Source organism: Micromys minutus (assembly GCF_963924665.1).
Source record: "Micromys minutus genome assembly, chromosome: 14".
Taxonomy (NCBI): Eukaryota; Metazoa; Chordata; class Mammalia; order Rodentia; family Muridae; genus Micromys; species Micromys minutus.
The window spans coordinates 494820-510880 of NC_137983.1; the positions used below are offsets into that span (position 1 = coordinate 494820).

A 16061-nucleotide genomic window follows, 5' to 3' on the forward strand; every position below is an offset into this window, starting at 1 on the left:
CTTCTTCTGATGATAGAACACTCATACATTAAAAAAGTAGATTTAAAAAACACAGCAAAACTAACTGCTAAAAAGAAGAACTAGGTCAGAGAGACACTTCCGCTGGTGAAGGTATTTGCTGCTATGCTCAACAACCTGAATTCAATCCCTAGACCCACATGGTAGAAGGAGAGAGCCGAATTCCCCAAGGTCTTCAATTTTTACATGTACACTGGATGCACATGACATCTCCTCCCTAATAAATACATGACGTTTCTTTTTAAATTGTTTTTTATATTCAATACCTGGGCTGCAGTGTGACTTTGGAGGAAAACTCTTGTCCGGTATTCCTAAAGCTTTTTATCCTACTCGTGGCTCCACAAAAAAAAGAAAACAAAGTAGGATAGGTGTGTGTGACTGCTCCAGCGTCTCCTGATCTAGAAACTGGCTCGTTTGTTGTCCCTGGGAAACGCCTTCGCTTGGGCCTTTTCATTGCTCAGGACTTAGCAGTGGCTACTGGCTGTGGTACTGCAGTCAGCACAGTGGAACTGACAACCTTATGGCCTGCATTATGGTGCTGAAGCCTCTTCTTGGGTTTGCAGGGTTTCTATGTTGCACTGAGACTGGTGGCCTGCGCACAGAGTGGCCATGAAGTCACTTTGAGCAATCTGAGCCTCACCATGCCACCACCAAAATTTGTAAGTATTCACATGTTCCTGGTACTGTGTGCACATACATGTGAGTGACAGCTCTTGTCTTTTCTGTGTTTTAGTCAGGTGATAAAAGTCTCCATTTTTAAATGCACAATTCAGCTAGGCATGGTGGCTCACACCCTTAATACCAGCAGACAAATCCCTTTGAGTTGGAGGTCAGCCTGGTTTACAGAATGAGTACCAGGACAGCCAAAGACACACAAGAACAAAACAAAAACAAATAAGTAAAATAGAAAAAATAGTGCACAGTTGGGTGGCACTTACACACGACAGTGTTGTGCAGCCATCAGCCTGAGGCCCAGTTCTCACCTCCCAAAAGGAAGGCCCTGGGCCACGCCTTAATCTTTGTTTCTCTATTACCCAGTCCTCGCCAGCCATTTATTATCTTTCTGTGTAGATTTGTCTTTTGGGGACGTTTTTCTTAATGGAATCATACAGGATATGGTCTTTTGTATGGCATTTTCCCTCAGCCTGCCAACACTGTAGCCTGGACTGGGATATTGTCACTGTCATGACCCTTGGCTGGGTACAGCCTACTTATTCACCTTTAGCTGTTTGGAGCCTTGCATAGCTATGAATGGTCATGGATCTGTGTGCCTACCTGCGGCTCACACCCGGGAGAGGAACAGGGTCATAGAACATCCCCATTTGGTGGCCTTTCCATTTTGGAATAAGATTCTTTTGGTCACATGTGTCTTTCTTCCTCAGCATGATACCAGCAGCCCACTGATGGCCACACAGTCATCTGCAGAGACCCACTGGGCTGTGCGGGTAAGTGAGTGGGGACAAGCCGTTTATACTGTTCAGAACATGTTGGATACATTTTCCTTTTTATGTCTCCACAGTAGTATAGGATCATATCTCTGTTTTGATTTTATTAGTTTTTAATTTTTTATTTTTAATTATTTATACATCTGTGGTGGGTCTTTGTGCCCTTGGAAACCAAAGCTGGAGTTACCTGCTGTTGTGAGCCACCTAACTTGGGTGTTGGAAACTGCACTTGGGTACCCTTAACCTCTGAGCATCTCGTTATCTCTTTGGCTTTTGTTTTTTGCTTATTGAGAAAGGGTCTCATGTCACCCAGGCTGATGTCAAACTCAAACTACAGCCGAAGCTGCTGTTGACCCCTGACCCTCTGCCTCTCCAGCACAGAGGAAATAGCCATGTCTAAGCTCAGCTTGGAAAATCACTTCTCAGATCTCTTTACTATAGCTGGCAGCTGAGTCTTGGAGCAAGGAGCTAAGGATTTGAGGTTGCAGTTAAATTCCTTAGCTCCCAGCTTGCATTTGAGGCTGTTGCTTGTATTGGTTCTTCAGAATAGACAGGAGACACACTGCTGAGACAACCATCCAGCTAATCTTTCCTCTGATCTGCAAACCCTTGCTCAGTACCTAAGGTGTTCCTTTCCATGCATAAGGTGATGGAGTCTTGTCTGTGGGAAAGAAAAATTAGCAAACAAGCAAGGTGGCTATCTTAGTCACTGTCCTATTGCTATGAGGAGACATGGTGACCTCAGCAGTTCTTATAAATAATTGGGGCTGGCTTACAGTTTCAGAGATTGTCATCATGTCATAGCCCATTGTCATCATGGTGGGAAGCATGGTAGTTTGTGGTGCTGGAGTGGTAAAGAGAAAGCCACCGCCTGGCTTGAGCTTTTGAAACTTCATAGCCCACCCGCAGTGACACTTCCTCCAACAAGGCCCCATCTCCTAACAGTCACTTCCCACGAACCTTTGTCCATGTTCATTTCAAAAACCAGATTTTCACCGTTCTCTGGCCCCACAGGCGTGTAGTCATATCATAATACAAAATGCATCCATCTGACTTCAGAAGTCCCCAGAGTCTGTCACAGTCTCGGTCTTGTTTAAATGTCTAAATGAGATTCTTGCAATCTCTTTAACAGTAATCCCCTGTAAAACCAAAATGAAAAAAAAAATATATCATTTTACCAGCATACAATGACACAGGATGTACATTACCTTTCCAAAAGGAAAGAAAAGGAGCACAGTGAGGAAGTACTGGACAAAAGCAAGGCTGAAAGCCAGCAGGGCAAACTCTAAACTCTGCATCCATATCTGATATATCAAAGTGCTTCTCCGGTGCTCTAATCTGTCCCGCTTTGCTGACTGCAACATGCTTCTTTCTCATGGGCTGGTTGAGAACCAGGGGTTCAGCACTCCTTGCTGAAGCTGTATCCCATGGTTCTGGCATCTGCAACATTTTGAAGTCTCTAAGGCAGTCCAAGCTTCACCTTCACAGCTTCACACAGTGGTTTCTGTAGGCTTCTTTCAGGGACACCCCCTACTACCTGCCTGTACTTGGTGCCTTTCCTTAGTCACGGAGGGAGATTCTACAACCCCTTTCTTGTATCGTTTCCTCCAAAGCCAGAACCACATAGCCAGAGCTGCCAAGTTCTGCTTCTTAACCTGGGTTAGAACATGGCCTCTTCATTCGGTTACATCTTCACCAGCTTTCTGTTTTTGAAGGTCTCCTTCTCTGCCTAAGCTTGGTTGTCCTGGAATTTGCTCTGTAGTCCTGGCTGGCCTTGAACTCAGAGATCTGCCTGCCCTTGCCTCTGAGTACTGGGATTACAGTCAGCACTACAACACTTGGCCCTAAACTTTTTAAGAATTCTTTTTGAGAAGTTAGCAGTTTAACGGGGCAGGATCTTACCGAGGCCTTGGTATGCACAAGACTCAGCTCCTTCGCACCTCCTGGAGCTCTTCTCCTCAAGCTCTACCTTTTGTATTTTTCCTTGCTCAGCTTGCTCCATCTTATTATAGATGATATCTCAAGAGGCCTGCCTTTTTCTGAAGGGCAATGAAGGTGAAGTGGATAGGGATAGGGGAAGGATCAGGGTGAGAAGGGGGAGGGGAAACTGCATGGAGGATAAATTAGTTCAAAACACAACACCAGGACAGAGTCAATACTAGGCTGCCCTAAATCTCCTCTGCCAACCCTGCTAATCCCACAGTCTTAATTTAGCCTCAGGTGAATTTTTCAGAGAAGGGTTACTTTGCAGGGGGGCGGGGGGAGCTGTCAGAATATTACAGAACGATTTCTAGGCCACCTATTAATCTTCTTTTCCACAGTTCTAATTGCCCTCAGCACTGTTTTAGGGTGGCCCATTAAACTCCTGCTTAAATCATTCTACTACTTTCCTCCTCCAAAGTTCACATTGCAACAACAGCAGCATGGTGAGGAGGACTTTACAGTACCCCAGTTCCTGGTATCAACTTCTGTCTCTGTCACTGTTTTATCACAGTGGCACAGGCTTGTCATCCCACAGTTGGGAATTTGAGGCTGGAGGATAGATTACTTGTTCAAGGCCAGTGTGGGTCATGTAGGGAAGAACCTGTCTCAAAAACAGAAAGATGAGCTGGGGAGGTGGTTCAGTGAATAGCAGTTCTGGCTGCTAAGTGTGGTGATCCTGGAATCTATGTGAAGGAAGGAAAGAACTGTCCTCTGATTGCCACACAAGTACCATGGTTTGTGTGCTCTCACTCAAGTGTGTATACACACAACAAGTAAGTTAAAACTTGAGATACATGTTTATAAAACCTATGACTCCTGAGCCAGACGTGGACCTACAAGTGTGGGTGGGCTATGGATGCTCTCAGAATGGCAGCAGCCCCGCCCCCACAGCTCATGGTCCTGTTAGCCGTCTCTTGGGCGGCTTTGAACTTCTCAGGCAAGGACTTCGCCAGCAAGCTACATCCTTAGCCCTATTAGTTTGTTTCTCTGAGACAGGGTCTCATGTATTCAGACTTGCTGTGTAGCCAAGAGTGATCTTGAGCTCCTGCTCTGACCTCGAGCTGAGTGCTGGAATTGCAGGTGGCTTACACATGCTGGGAGTGGATGCTTCATGATGCCAGGGAGTGGTTCCTCCCAGGCCATAAATTCTCCCTGGAAACCCAGACATCTTGCTCTCAACTGGTACAATTGAGCTCTGGGAAGGCAGACCTAGGTATAGATCCACAGTGCTTGTTCCTACTCAGTCTGGCTTCTTTTTTCCTGGTAGGTGGAGGAAAAGGCAAAGTTTGATGGCATCTTTGAAAGCCTTCTACCGGTCAATGGACTACTCTCTGGAGACAAGGTCAAGCCAGTTCTCATGAACTCGAAACTACCTCTGGATGTGCTGGGCAGGGTAAGGGCTGGGCTGGGTGCTTTCCCATTGCACAGTGCAGTATGTTTGGCTGTTAACAGTCACCTTTCTTCCACCATCATGTACTATACCGCCAGGTGCTCCCTGTATATCAGAACTGCTCTTCTGCCCTGGGAAGATGCTGGCACCTTTCCATTTTATGGTGGGGGAGACACAGGCAGAAGGCACAAGGTAGAAGGCTACATGTACCTGCAACCAGAGAGCCCAGCTTCTTTTGTGTGTTTGCTTCTTTCATTTGTTTTTTTTTTTTTAAAAAAAAAAAGTGCCTTCACAGGAGTGTGAATATATGTGAGGTTCAGAGGACAACCTTGGAAGCATTCCTAAACTGCCATCTACCTTTTCTTAGATAGGATCTTTCAGTAGGCCTAAAATGTACTAAGTTGCAGAGCTGAGCTAACTGGCCAGATGATGTCCGGGCATCATCCTGTCTCTGCCTTCCCAGTACTGGGTGTATATGTGCATGCTACCACACCCAGCTTTAGAAAACAATTACATCGGTTTCACAATGGAGCCTTGGTTGGCTTGGAACTCTTTGTGTTGATAGTACTAGTTTTAAATTCATAAAAATCTGCTCAGCTATACTTACCCAGTGCTGGGATTAAAGGCACGTGCTGCTAAGCTGCCTACATTTAAAAACTTGGTGTGTATATGTGCATAGAATGTGTGTACACCACTGTGTATGTATGAAGGTCAGAGCAAAGCTTGCAGGATCTGATTCTCCTATGTGGGGATCAAACTAGTCTTTTCAGGCTTTCCAGCAGGCACCTTTACCTGCTGAGTCATCTCATTGACCCTTGTCTTCCGTTGTTAAGGAAATGTTTTTTCCTGCCTGTCAGTCTGGAGGTTAAGGCACTTTCAGCTCTGTTGCAGTTTAGAAATAGTCTTAGATATTTCATTTGGTTTTATGATTTTGAGATGGGGGTCTCCTGTCTCCCACATTGGCTGGGTGTAGCCTTAAACTCCTGTTCCACCTCCATAGTGCATTCCTGTGATTTATGTTTGTTATGTGGCAATGCAAACACATGAGCTGAAGGAGCCGTTCCCACTCAGCCCGTCACAGACAGGCTCTTGCTATGCAGCCCAGGCTGGCCTTGAGCTTCTAATCCTCTTGTCCCAGCCTCTTGTCACAGACTAGTTCTTAAATGCTTTCTCCTCTCCTCTCCTCTCCTCTCCTCCCCTCCCCTCCCCTCCCCTCCCCTCCCCTCCCCTCCCCTCCCCTGCCCTCCCCTGCCCTGCCCTCCCCTTCCCTTCCCCTTCCCCTCCTCTGTGTATGTGTGTGTGTGTGTGTGTGTTCACATGTGTGGTTATGTTAGAAGACAGGTATACAGCTCCATAAGGTCTCATGCTTGTGCTAAGTGAGCCTTACAGTCCCTTCCTTCTCACATCACCCTCCTGGATTTGTCTGCCTCCTTTAGGTCTGGGACCTCAGTGACATTGACAAGGATGGACATTTGGATCGAGATGAGTTTGCTGTGGTAAGTCTCTGTGTCCTGTGCCACCTTGCTAATACCTAAGGAAGTGCTTATATTGGTGAGTGTTGCAGTCTTGTGTTAAAGTGTTTATTTTTACATCATCCCAGTACCTAAAAAGGTTCAGGAGTATAAGAGAGTCCAGAGTCTCTTATCCAGTATAATTACCTTACAATGTCTACTTCACCTTCCTTCCTCTCTGTCTTTGTGTGCTGGCCTGGAACTTGATCTGTACACCAGGCTGGCCTCATTCAAAGGTCCACCTGCCTCTACCTCCCAAGAGCTGGCTTTAAAGGCCTGTGCCAACACTGCCCAGCCTGTTTTTGTTGTTTTTTTTTTTTTTTTGTTTGTTTGTTTTTTTTTTGTTTTTGTTTTTTTTATGAGACAGAGTCTCAGGTAACTGAAGCTGATCTTTTTGTTTGTTTGTTCTATTGTTTTCTGACACGGGGTTTCTCTGTGTAGACCAGGCTAGCCTCAAACTCAGAGTCCTGGAATTAAATGATTAAAGGCTTAAGCCACATTGCCTCCCTGAAGCAGGTCTTTTATTCTCCTGTCTCTTTCTCCCAAGTTCTAGAATTATAGGCATGTACAGCACCTGGCTTTCCAGTTACATCTTAAATAGACTTTAAAATCTGTGAGATTGAGGCTGGAGAAATGTCTTCAGGCTTAGTGTACTGCAGAGGACCTGGTATTCCAGGGTTCTTGCAAACCTGCCTGAGGTATAAATAAGACATGGAGATGTTAATGTAGTTTAAAGCTTTAGGCTTTTTGCTGGGGCAGTCTCCAGCTATTTAGTCCAACTATTGTAGCACAGTGCTGAGACCCACTGTGTTTAGATCTTTACCTCCCTGCTCGGCTCCAGTCCATGTCTGTTCCCCTTTTTGTACTCTTCGACTTTCCTGCCTCTGCCTGTATATCCTGCGCTCGCTCTCCACCTAGTCCTTCCTATCCTAGCTGTCTGTCAGTTCTTTATTGCGACCAATCCCCAACACCTACATTTCTTAGATCTCCTTTATGCAATGAGATTACCTGACCTTTATGTTTTGGCAGATGGAAAGGTACAAACATACAAATCAGAAGCCAGTGATAGGCCAGATTTCTGTGATAATACCAAAGACATATCTTACTACAGTGTGAGGAAGGTCACCCCAGCAACCCAGGGTGATTCCCAGCTTCCATATGTGACTTGGTGGTTCACAGTGATCTGTAATTCCAACTCCAGGGGATCTGATGCCCTCTTCTGGCCTCCATGGGCACCACACACACAAAGTGTACAGACAGAACTAGGCAAAATACTCTATGGTTTTTGCCAGTGTGCTTTTTATCCCAGGACTCAGAAGACTTCACACTATGACTTTACCTCAGAGTAAATAAATACCTAAACAGTCTTTGTCCTTGGTCTAAAGTGCAGTAGCTCCCTGCTGTCACACACTGTCCTTTCTGGGGTCATACTCTGTGTCTGTGCACCTTCAGACTTCAGAACTTTGGGAATCATAAGCCCTGGGGCTGGTGATCATAACGCCTGGTGAAGGAAGGTGTAAGTGCCGAGAGACTCAGGCAAATCTGTTACATATGTGTGCTTCACTTTTCCCTGTGTGTCCTTAGCTGTTGCAGCTTTGATTGGTAATAGAGTCATAATGATTGTAGTGAGATAATTACAACAAAGACTGGGCTGTTTGCTGAGTAGAGTGCTTGCTGTGTATGCCAAAATCCTGTGGACAGGGCAGGAAGGTCAGGAGTCTAAAGGTGTCCTCAGCTACTTGGTGAGCGTAAGGCCATCCTGGGAAACTCGAGATACCTGTCTCACACTAGTCATGGTGGTGTGCTCTAGTAGAAGTGCTAGGAATGTGGGTTTTTTGTTTGTGGAATTTTCTACCTAACATTTGCAGACCTTGGGAAGGGACAGACAGTGGTTGTGTGCTGTGTCTGGGTGGTTATCTTCTATGCTCACCTCAGCAGCCCAAATTGAGGAGACTGATGCCTGAGAAAAGATTAGCAGTTTCCTTAGAGCCTCTAGGAATCCCCATGACTCACAGATTTCATGAGGTCCTCTGTGTTTTGGGCCCACCCTCAGTGCCTTTCTCTTCTCATTGGCACCACAGGCTATGCACTTGGTGTACCGTGCCCTGGAGAAGGAACCAGTGCCCTCCATCCTGCCCCCGTCCCTCATCCCACCCTCCAAGAGGAAGAAGACGGTGTTTGCAGGCGCTGTGCCTGTGCTGCCTGCCAGCCCTCCACCCAAAGACAGCCTCCGCTCCACTCCATCCCACGGCAGTGTAAGCAGCCTCAACAGCACAGGCAGCCTGTCCCCAAAGCACAGCGTCAAGCAGACTCAGGTCAGTGCCCAAGGCCTCTTCTATACCATTTCTTATCAGCAAAAAAGAAAGCTTTGGTCAAATTTTTTTAAAACTTTACTAGAGGTATGGGGCTGGAGAGATGGCTTAATGATTAAAGAGTGCTGAATGCTCTTCCAGAGGACCAGGTTCAATTTCCCAGCAACCACATGGCAGCTCATAGCAGTTTGTACTTGTGCATGTGGTGAATAGATGTATTCAGGCAAAACACCAATATACATTAAATAAACAAACAGAAAAAGAACCTTAACTTTTTACTATGATTCAAAATGAGCTTTCTTTCAAGTAAGTGAAATTGTTCCCTGGTGTATATGGAGCCTGGGCTCCAGGCCCCCGAGTGTCCGTGTTCTCCACTGCTCAAGTCCTTGTTGAAGTGACCCAGTGTCTTGACAGAACCTGTGCATGTGCCTAGACTCACCTCACTGAGAACAGACTCAGTCATTTGTCTACATGCATGCATTTGTGTATGTGCACACAGTTTTGTTTGGAGGCCACCGAGTTTATCCGATGTCCTCCTCCATCATTGTCTCTCCATTCCTTTGAGGCAAGGTCTCTTCTTGATCCTCTCTTTCCTGGCTGGGCTGGTAGCCAGCACACCCTAGTGGTCTCCCTGACTGTGTGTCTCTTGGCACAGGAGTTACAGGCACTTGCAGTTGTTGTTTGTTGCGTGGTTCTAGAGTTAGCACTTCTGTCCTTACGATTATGCATCAAGCAATCTTAACCACTGAGGAAGCTCCCAGCCCTCGCCCCTGTTTTCTGTATTTAATGCCCTGAGGCTGCATGAAAGGGTGAGGCTCTTCTGCTGTGTGGCTGTTGCACTGCCTGCTGTTTTGCTGTATTTGCATGTATTTATTGACTGCGTGAGCTTACACGGGTGGGTACATGCCATAACAGGTGTGTGTGTGGCTTGGGTTCGGTGCAACACCTTCTAACCACAGGTCTGCCCCTCACTCATCACTGACACACAATAGTGTGCCTGGATCTGGTGTGGAGGCAAGTGCTTGTTTTGTTGGTACAGTACCTAAGACTTTCTATGAAGAACAGAAGCTCATAATTTGGGTGCTGGGAAGGCTGTCCTGGGAGAGGATATTATTTCTCTGTCCCATGAGCATTTGGGACAGAAATAATGTACTGCACACAGCTATAACATCGAGTCGGGCATTCTTAGTCATGTAAAGATGGGGAAAGTGTGTGGGAGGATGTTCTCAGGGTCTGTGAACATGTTGAGAAGTCACTGAGAGTTTTGGTGTCCACGAGGGTTCGATAGCTAGCTTGTACTGGCATGCTTCTTGGGCCCCAAAGGACTGCATAAGGAGTGGCTGTGCAGCATAGAACAATCATAGAAGTAGCAGATAAGTTTATCTCATATTCATTTGGAGTGGGTCTTGCTATAGTTCCAGGCTGGCCAGGAACTCCTAGTCTTCCTGCCTCAGACTCACCAGATCTGAGGGATAATCATAGTAAAAAAATCAACAATAAAAATAACAAGAAACTGGTCAGTGTGTGCAGAGATTAGCAGCTGCAGTTTCTTCCTGGATGTTTCTATCCTAAGATTGTCTCCAGCTCACCGTCTCTTATGCTGTGGTTCTGGGTTTACAGGGAACAGAAATGGTAGCAGCAGATATCCCCATCTGACCCAAACTTCACTGTATGTGTCTGTGTATCTGACCTTCTTTTATTCTCTCTGCTCCTAGCCAGGGTCCTAGACTAGGCTGCATGGTCCTGACACTGTCAGAGAGAACTGTAAGGAGAGCTAAGGGCTGGGACAGGGCTCACAGATAAGTCACTCTGTTATAACCTGTTTCAGCCACCAGTGGCCTGGGTTGTGCCTGTGGCAGATAAGATGCGCTTTGATGAGATCTTCTTGAAGACAGACCTGGACCTGGATGGCTATGTGAGTGGCCAGGAAGTTAAAGAGATCTTCATGCACTCAGGCCTCACACAGAATCTTCTAGCACATATCTGGTAATGATGGAAACGGTGGAGGTGCTCTGAGAGGCTGGGAAAGAGGGTTGGGAGGGCTCCCGTTTCCCAGGTGACAGTGTACAGAGAGGTAGGGCCAGCCCTTATCTGGTACTGGAGAGCTGTGTTGAAATAGTCTTCTCCACAAGCCTTACCTTGCCACAACTACCTGTGACAGTCAATCCACCTGCCACTTGAATAAGTCAACAAGGGCCTTGATAGTTCCAGGGAGGACCCACTTGGAAGAACACCACGGACATTCCAAGTACATTGCACTGAAAAGTGGGGCACCAGAGTGTGGTTGTCATTGCCAGTAAATGTCAGCCAGCTGTGCTGGTGACCCCACAGTTAGTCCTCTTGAGTAAACTTTCCACACTCTGTGGATCCTTTGTCCTCTTGAGATCCCAGGCTAAATGAGATTAGTTCAGAATGACATACAGGGGTTTGGAGGTGTAGATGAGGGTCCAGTGGCCCTCCCAACTCCTGCTCTCTTATGGGGGACTGTTCTAGTTAGGGTTCTATTTCTGTGATGAAACACCCTGACCCAAAACTGTGTGGAAACGGCTTGTTTCTGTTTACATTTCCAAACCACAGCACATCACTGAGGGAAGTCAGACAGGAACCTGGAGGTAGGAGCTGAAGGTCATGGAGGGGTGCTGCTTACTAGCTTGCTCCTCCTGGTTTGCTCAGCCTTCCTTATACAGCTCAGTACCACCCATCCAGGGTTGGCATCACCCACAATGAGATTTCCACCTCCATCAGTCATTAATGGAGAAAATGTTCCCACAGAGCTGCCTACAGGCCAATCTGATGAAGACATTGTCTCAAGAGTCCTTCCTGGATATCTAGGTTGTATGAAGTTTACAAAGCCAGCCAGCACAGGGATAGTCACCAGCCATCAGGCTGATTCTTGGGTCCTCTTGCAAGTAGTCACAGCTGTTCTAGAGCACATGGTGGCCACTGTATAACAAACACCTCTGTTAAGTGCTGGACAGACCTGACGTCTGAGTGGGGCTCCTTTAGAAGGTAACTGGCATGGTCCAGGTTATTGTTAGCTCAACCTAAACCAGAGCCTTGAATGACTATCTGGCTGCTTTCTGACTGGATCAGGGAACTGAGCTGGCTACCTGATGGCCAGAAAGAACCTTCTTGAGTAATCCTAGCCAGGTAGGTAGCCAGCCCAAAGGGTCAGGGGACACTCAGTTGACCTCTTCAGTCAGACTGCCTGCATCGACAGAACTGACAGCAGCCCAGGCCTGCTTTGTGATGATGCTCTACAGGTATCTGCTGCAGAGTGGGCCCGTGAAGGTCTTATGTCCACCTCTGACTGCACTTTAACACCAACAGTCAAAAAGTGCTTACCCTCACCAGGCCATGCACTGCCAGCTCATCTAGGATACTCTTGTTCTCTCTGGTTCCACACAAGACACAGAGACCTGAGGCCAGCTCCTGGTGTCGAAGACACTGGGCAGGGAGTGTATCTTGAGACCTCTAGAGTGTAGTTCTCACTGGAGGCCATGCACAGCCTCCAGATCTATAGATTAAATAGGAATGAGAATGTAGCACTGTCCCATCTGCCCAGGGACTAATAGTCTGTGCTGGACACTTCCATCTCTGGAGTACCTTCAACAAGATATGCCAAGAAAGCCTTGACCCTCACAGTCAACTGGAGGAATGTGTGATGCGGGTTGGGGTCCTTCCTGAAAGCAGGTTCTATAGGTCAGAGCGTTGCTCCCACGCACCTGTGACCATCCTTAAGGAGGTGCTCATTAGCGTTGATGAGAACATGGAGGCTGTGCCCGTGGCCTGCTGTGGTCCTGGTAGGCTTGATAAGTATGGGCAGCTAGTGCAACTGTGATGTGTAATTGCATCCCACGTCTCTCCCAGGGCCCTGGCCGATACAAGACAAACGGGCAAGTTAAGCAAAGAGCAGTTCGCACTAGCTATGTATTTCATTCAGCAGAAGGTCAGTAAAGGCATCGACCCTCCTCAAGTTCTCTCACCTGACATGGTGCCACCCTCGGAGAGAGGCACCCCCATTCCAGTGAGTAGCTAGGCACCCTTATTTCTGTTCTTCCCACCACCCACCAGAAGGTGGCACTGTTGCCCCAAGAGCTCCCCCAGTCCTTAGTCTCCCAGGCTACATTTAGGAGTGGGAGCTGGGGGGCGGGGAGGGTTTGGTTTGGTCCCCCTAGAGTATTCTCAGGTCAGTGGCCAGTGCTTCAGTCCTCTCACATGTTAGCTGCTGGCTCCCTGTGACTCTTAAGTTTTGATCCTAGGACAGTTCAAGTGCTCTCGGGTCAGGGGAGTTCACTGGAGTGAAAGAGCTGGATGACATTAGCCAGGAGATTGCACAGTTGCAGAGGTATGTGACTGCCTACTTTCTGTTGGGTCCCAATGCCTCGTGTTCGTGCTGCCATTAACCTTTGAGGGAGGGGAGGACACAAGTCTTCTCAGATTGCTTCTGCTTGGATCATTGTTGCTCTGCGTCTGTATTATTCAGGCAGCCTCAAGCAGGTCGTAGCTACATAAGTGCCTAGGGATACAAACAGCTGAGGTGAGCATCTAGAACACAGCTTAGGTGACCCAAGTCTGACACACCTGGTGTACAGTGGGCCAGTTCCTCACTGCCCTTTTACCAGAAGCCAGCAACTGCCACATGACTCCGTGCATGCATACTGGCTCCCCTAGCCCAGCTTAGCTTTCTATTCCTGTCCTCCAGGAAATTCTCAGCCTATCTTCCGATTCCCACAGTACCTCCTCACAGTCCTCTGTCCCTGTAGGATGGTGTTCATCTGCACCTCTTAGTACCCTGTGTCCTTCTTTGTTGAGTGGCCCATCAGTGTCAGACTACTGAGTGCCTTTCTTTGATGGGGGCAGGGGCGTTAAGGAGTGGTTCCTCTCAGTGTGACATCTGAGCAGCTTGGTGACATGAGTATAGTAGCATTGGAGCCCAAGGAAAAGGTGCATGCCTGAGCTTCTCACTGCATCCTTGCTGTTCTGGGTCCAAGCTCTCCATTTCTTTCCTGAGTGTTAGCTGGGGGCCCCTTGCTAATGCTGGGGCCTCCTCCACCCTGCCTGCCTTCTGAACCTCCAGAGCCAGCAAGGGCTGGCAAGTCCATGTCACCTGAGAGCCTCCATTTTCCTGTTTGACTGTCAGATGGTGAAGACACTGCTCTAATGCAGTGAGCACTGAGATTCTCATGCAGGTTCTGCTGTGCCCTAGGGTGGAGGGATTATTGGATAGTCCAGGAGCATTGCTGTAAAAAGTACCTGAGGCTAGCTAATATATAAAGAAAGGGGCTTCCCTAGCTTAGTTTAGAAGCTGATCTATCTGGTCTCCGGTGAGGACCTCAGACACATGATGTCATAGTGACATAGGATCATTTGTGTGGCAAACCTGAGGGGTCAGGACACATGCATGGCTTCAGGGACCATTCTGTATGGGAATGTGTAGGTTCAGGTCTAAAGTCAAAATGAAAGCTCTATGCTGTGCAGTGTCAACTATTTTCATGCATTTTTTTTTTAAACCTGCAGAGAGAAATACTCACTGGAACAAGACATCCGAGAAAAGGAAGAGGCAATCAGACAGAAAGCCAGCGAAGTACAGGTGTGAATGCTGCGCCTCGATTCAGGCCTGCTGAATGTGTGACGGTGCTTAGGACAGCTTGGGATTGAGATTTGTTTTTGTTTCCTTGGTGGCATTGGAGTTGGAACTGGGGGTTTCACTCATACCTGGTAGGCACTGAGAATAGAACCCCAAGCCTCTACTGTGCTCAGGTGCCAGAAACAGAACCTAGGGCCTCATACTCACCCTTGGCGGGCACAGGGATGGAACCCCTCCCCGCACAGGTTCTAATGCTGAACCACAGTCCAGCCCAGCATCTGCTTTTAATCTCTTATTTAGGGACTGTTGTTACCAGTGTCAGTCAACATCCACCCATTTCCCATAGGAATTACAAAATGACCTGGACCGGGAAACTAGTAGTCTGCAGGAACTTGAGGCTCAGAAACAGGATGCCCAGGACCGCCTGGATGAGATGGACCAGCAGAAGGCTAAGCTGCGGGACATGCTGAGTGACGTGCGGCAGAAATGCCAGGATGAGACCCAGACGGTGAGTCCACAGTATGGCCAGCATTCCTGAGCTTCTATGACAGCTCTTGCCAACAGATGACATAACGCCATCTGGGAAACATCTAGGTACCTGAGGCCTGATCTCTGAACGATCCCTCTGTCCCTAGGGACCAGGTTGCAAAACTGCATGACTTCAGTAGTTATGCCCTATGTCCTACAGCAGAGAACAGGGCTGCAGGTGCCTCCACCTTCTGCTGTGGCCTCTTTTATCACAGATGATCTGCTTTCTCTAGACGTGCTGACCTCTGGCTGTGCAGGCTCCTTATGCTTCACACTTACTCACTCACTTCTGTTTCAGGCTTGGCAGCTGGCACCATTACTCACCAGCTATCTCCCTAGCTCCACACACAGTGAGAAAGAAAGCTTGGTGTCTTCCAGTCTTTCTGTGCCCTGACTTGTGAGTCCGTTTGGCTCTCACTTCAGATTTCATCATTGAAAACCCAGATCCAGTCTCAGGAGTCAGACCTGAAGTCCCAGGAGGATGATCTGAACCGGGCCAAGTCAGAGCTGAATCGGCTGCAGCAGGAGGAGACACAGCTGGAGCAGAGCATCCAGGCTGGGCGTGCACAGCTGGAAACCATCCTCAGGTCCCTGAAGTGCACACAGGATGACATCAACCAGGTACTTTGACAGGGATGGATCAGTGGTGCTGCTGAGGACTCTGTAGGATGTAGCTGATGGTGCCTGCCCCTCTGTCTCATGAGTGCTGACCCTTTCCAGGAAGCCAGGAGGAAGCTCTGAGCCTGCCCTGTCCTTCTTTAATGGTAGTTATTGGTCTTCATGTGGTATCTAGGGTGCAGGCTACAGACAGGATGATGCTCTTAGCACACAGCACAGAGACCTGTGCCATGTGGACTGAAGCTGTTTGCTTGTCTTCAGGCTACAGGCTGACAGGGCAATGAAGGCACCTCTCTGATCTCAGTGCATTTTTGCCTTATATTGTGTATTTATAAACATTATAAAAGACACCAAGCTTTCTTTCTCACTGTGTGTGGAGCTAGGGAGATAGCTGCTGAGTAATGGTGCCAGCTGCCAAGCCTGAAACAGAAGTGAGCGAATAAGTTATTTTCAGGGTTCTGCCTCCCAGCCTTCAGAGACTGTTCCTTGGAGATAGCCAAAGATACTTGCAGACATTGCTAATGGAATGGTTGGTGGTGGTAACAGGATCTCAACTCTGTAGCCTCTGCAGGTCTGGAACTACTGTAGACCAGGCTGTCCTTGAACTCACAGAGATCCACCTGCCTCTGCCTCTAGAGGGCTGGGATGAAAGGCACATGTGACTAT

At 47.8% G+C, this 16061-nt stretch overlaps 1 protein-coding gene across 9 annotated transcripts in view; it reads left to right on the forward strand.

Moving 5' to 3' along the window:
* The window catches only part of EPS15L1 (epidermal growth factor receptor pathway substrate 15 like 1), a 91612-nt gene that overhangs the window by 24632 nt on the left and 50919 nt on the right, over positions 1-16061 (forward strand). For 8 of the 9 annotated variants that reach the window (XM_080928720.1, XM_080928723.1, XM_080928716.1 and 5 more), the window contains exons 5-15: positions 582-677; positions 1401-1463; positions 4714-4839; positions 6273-6332; positions 8429-8662; positions 10488-10645; positions 12530-12686; positions 12922-13007; positions 14180-14252; positions 14596-14757; positions 15201-15398. In XM_080928720.1, the coding sequence (XP_080784846.1) occupies positions 582-677; positions 1401-1463; positions 4714-4839; positions 6273-6332; positions 8429-8662; positions 10488-10645; positions 12530-12686; positions 12922-13007; positions 14180-14252; positions 14596-14757; positions 15201-15398 (1413 nt within the window). The remainder of the gene's footprint in view (positions 1-581; positions 678-1400; positions 1464-4713; positions 4840-6272; positions 6333-8428; positions 8663-10487; positions 10646-12529; positions 12687-12921; positions 13008-14179; positions 14253-14595; positions 14758-15200; positions 15399-16061) is intronic. The other variant, XM_080928717.1, reaches the window with a different exon arrangement.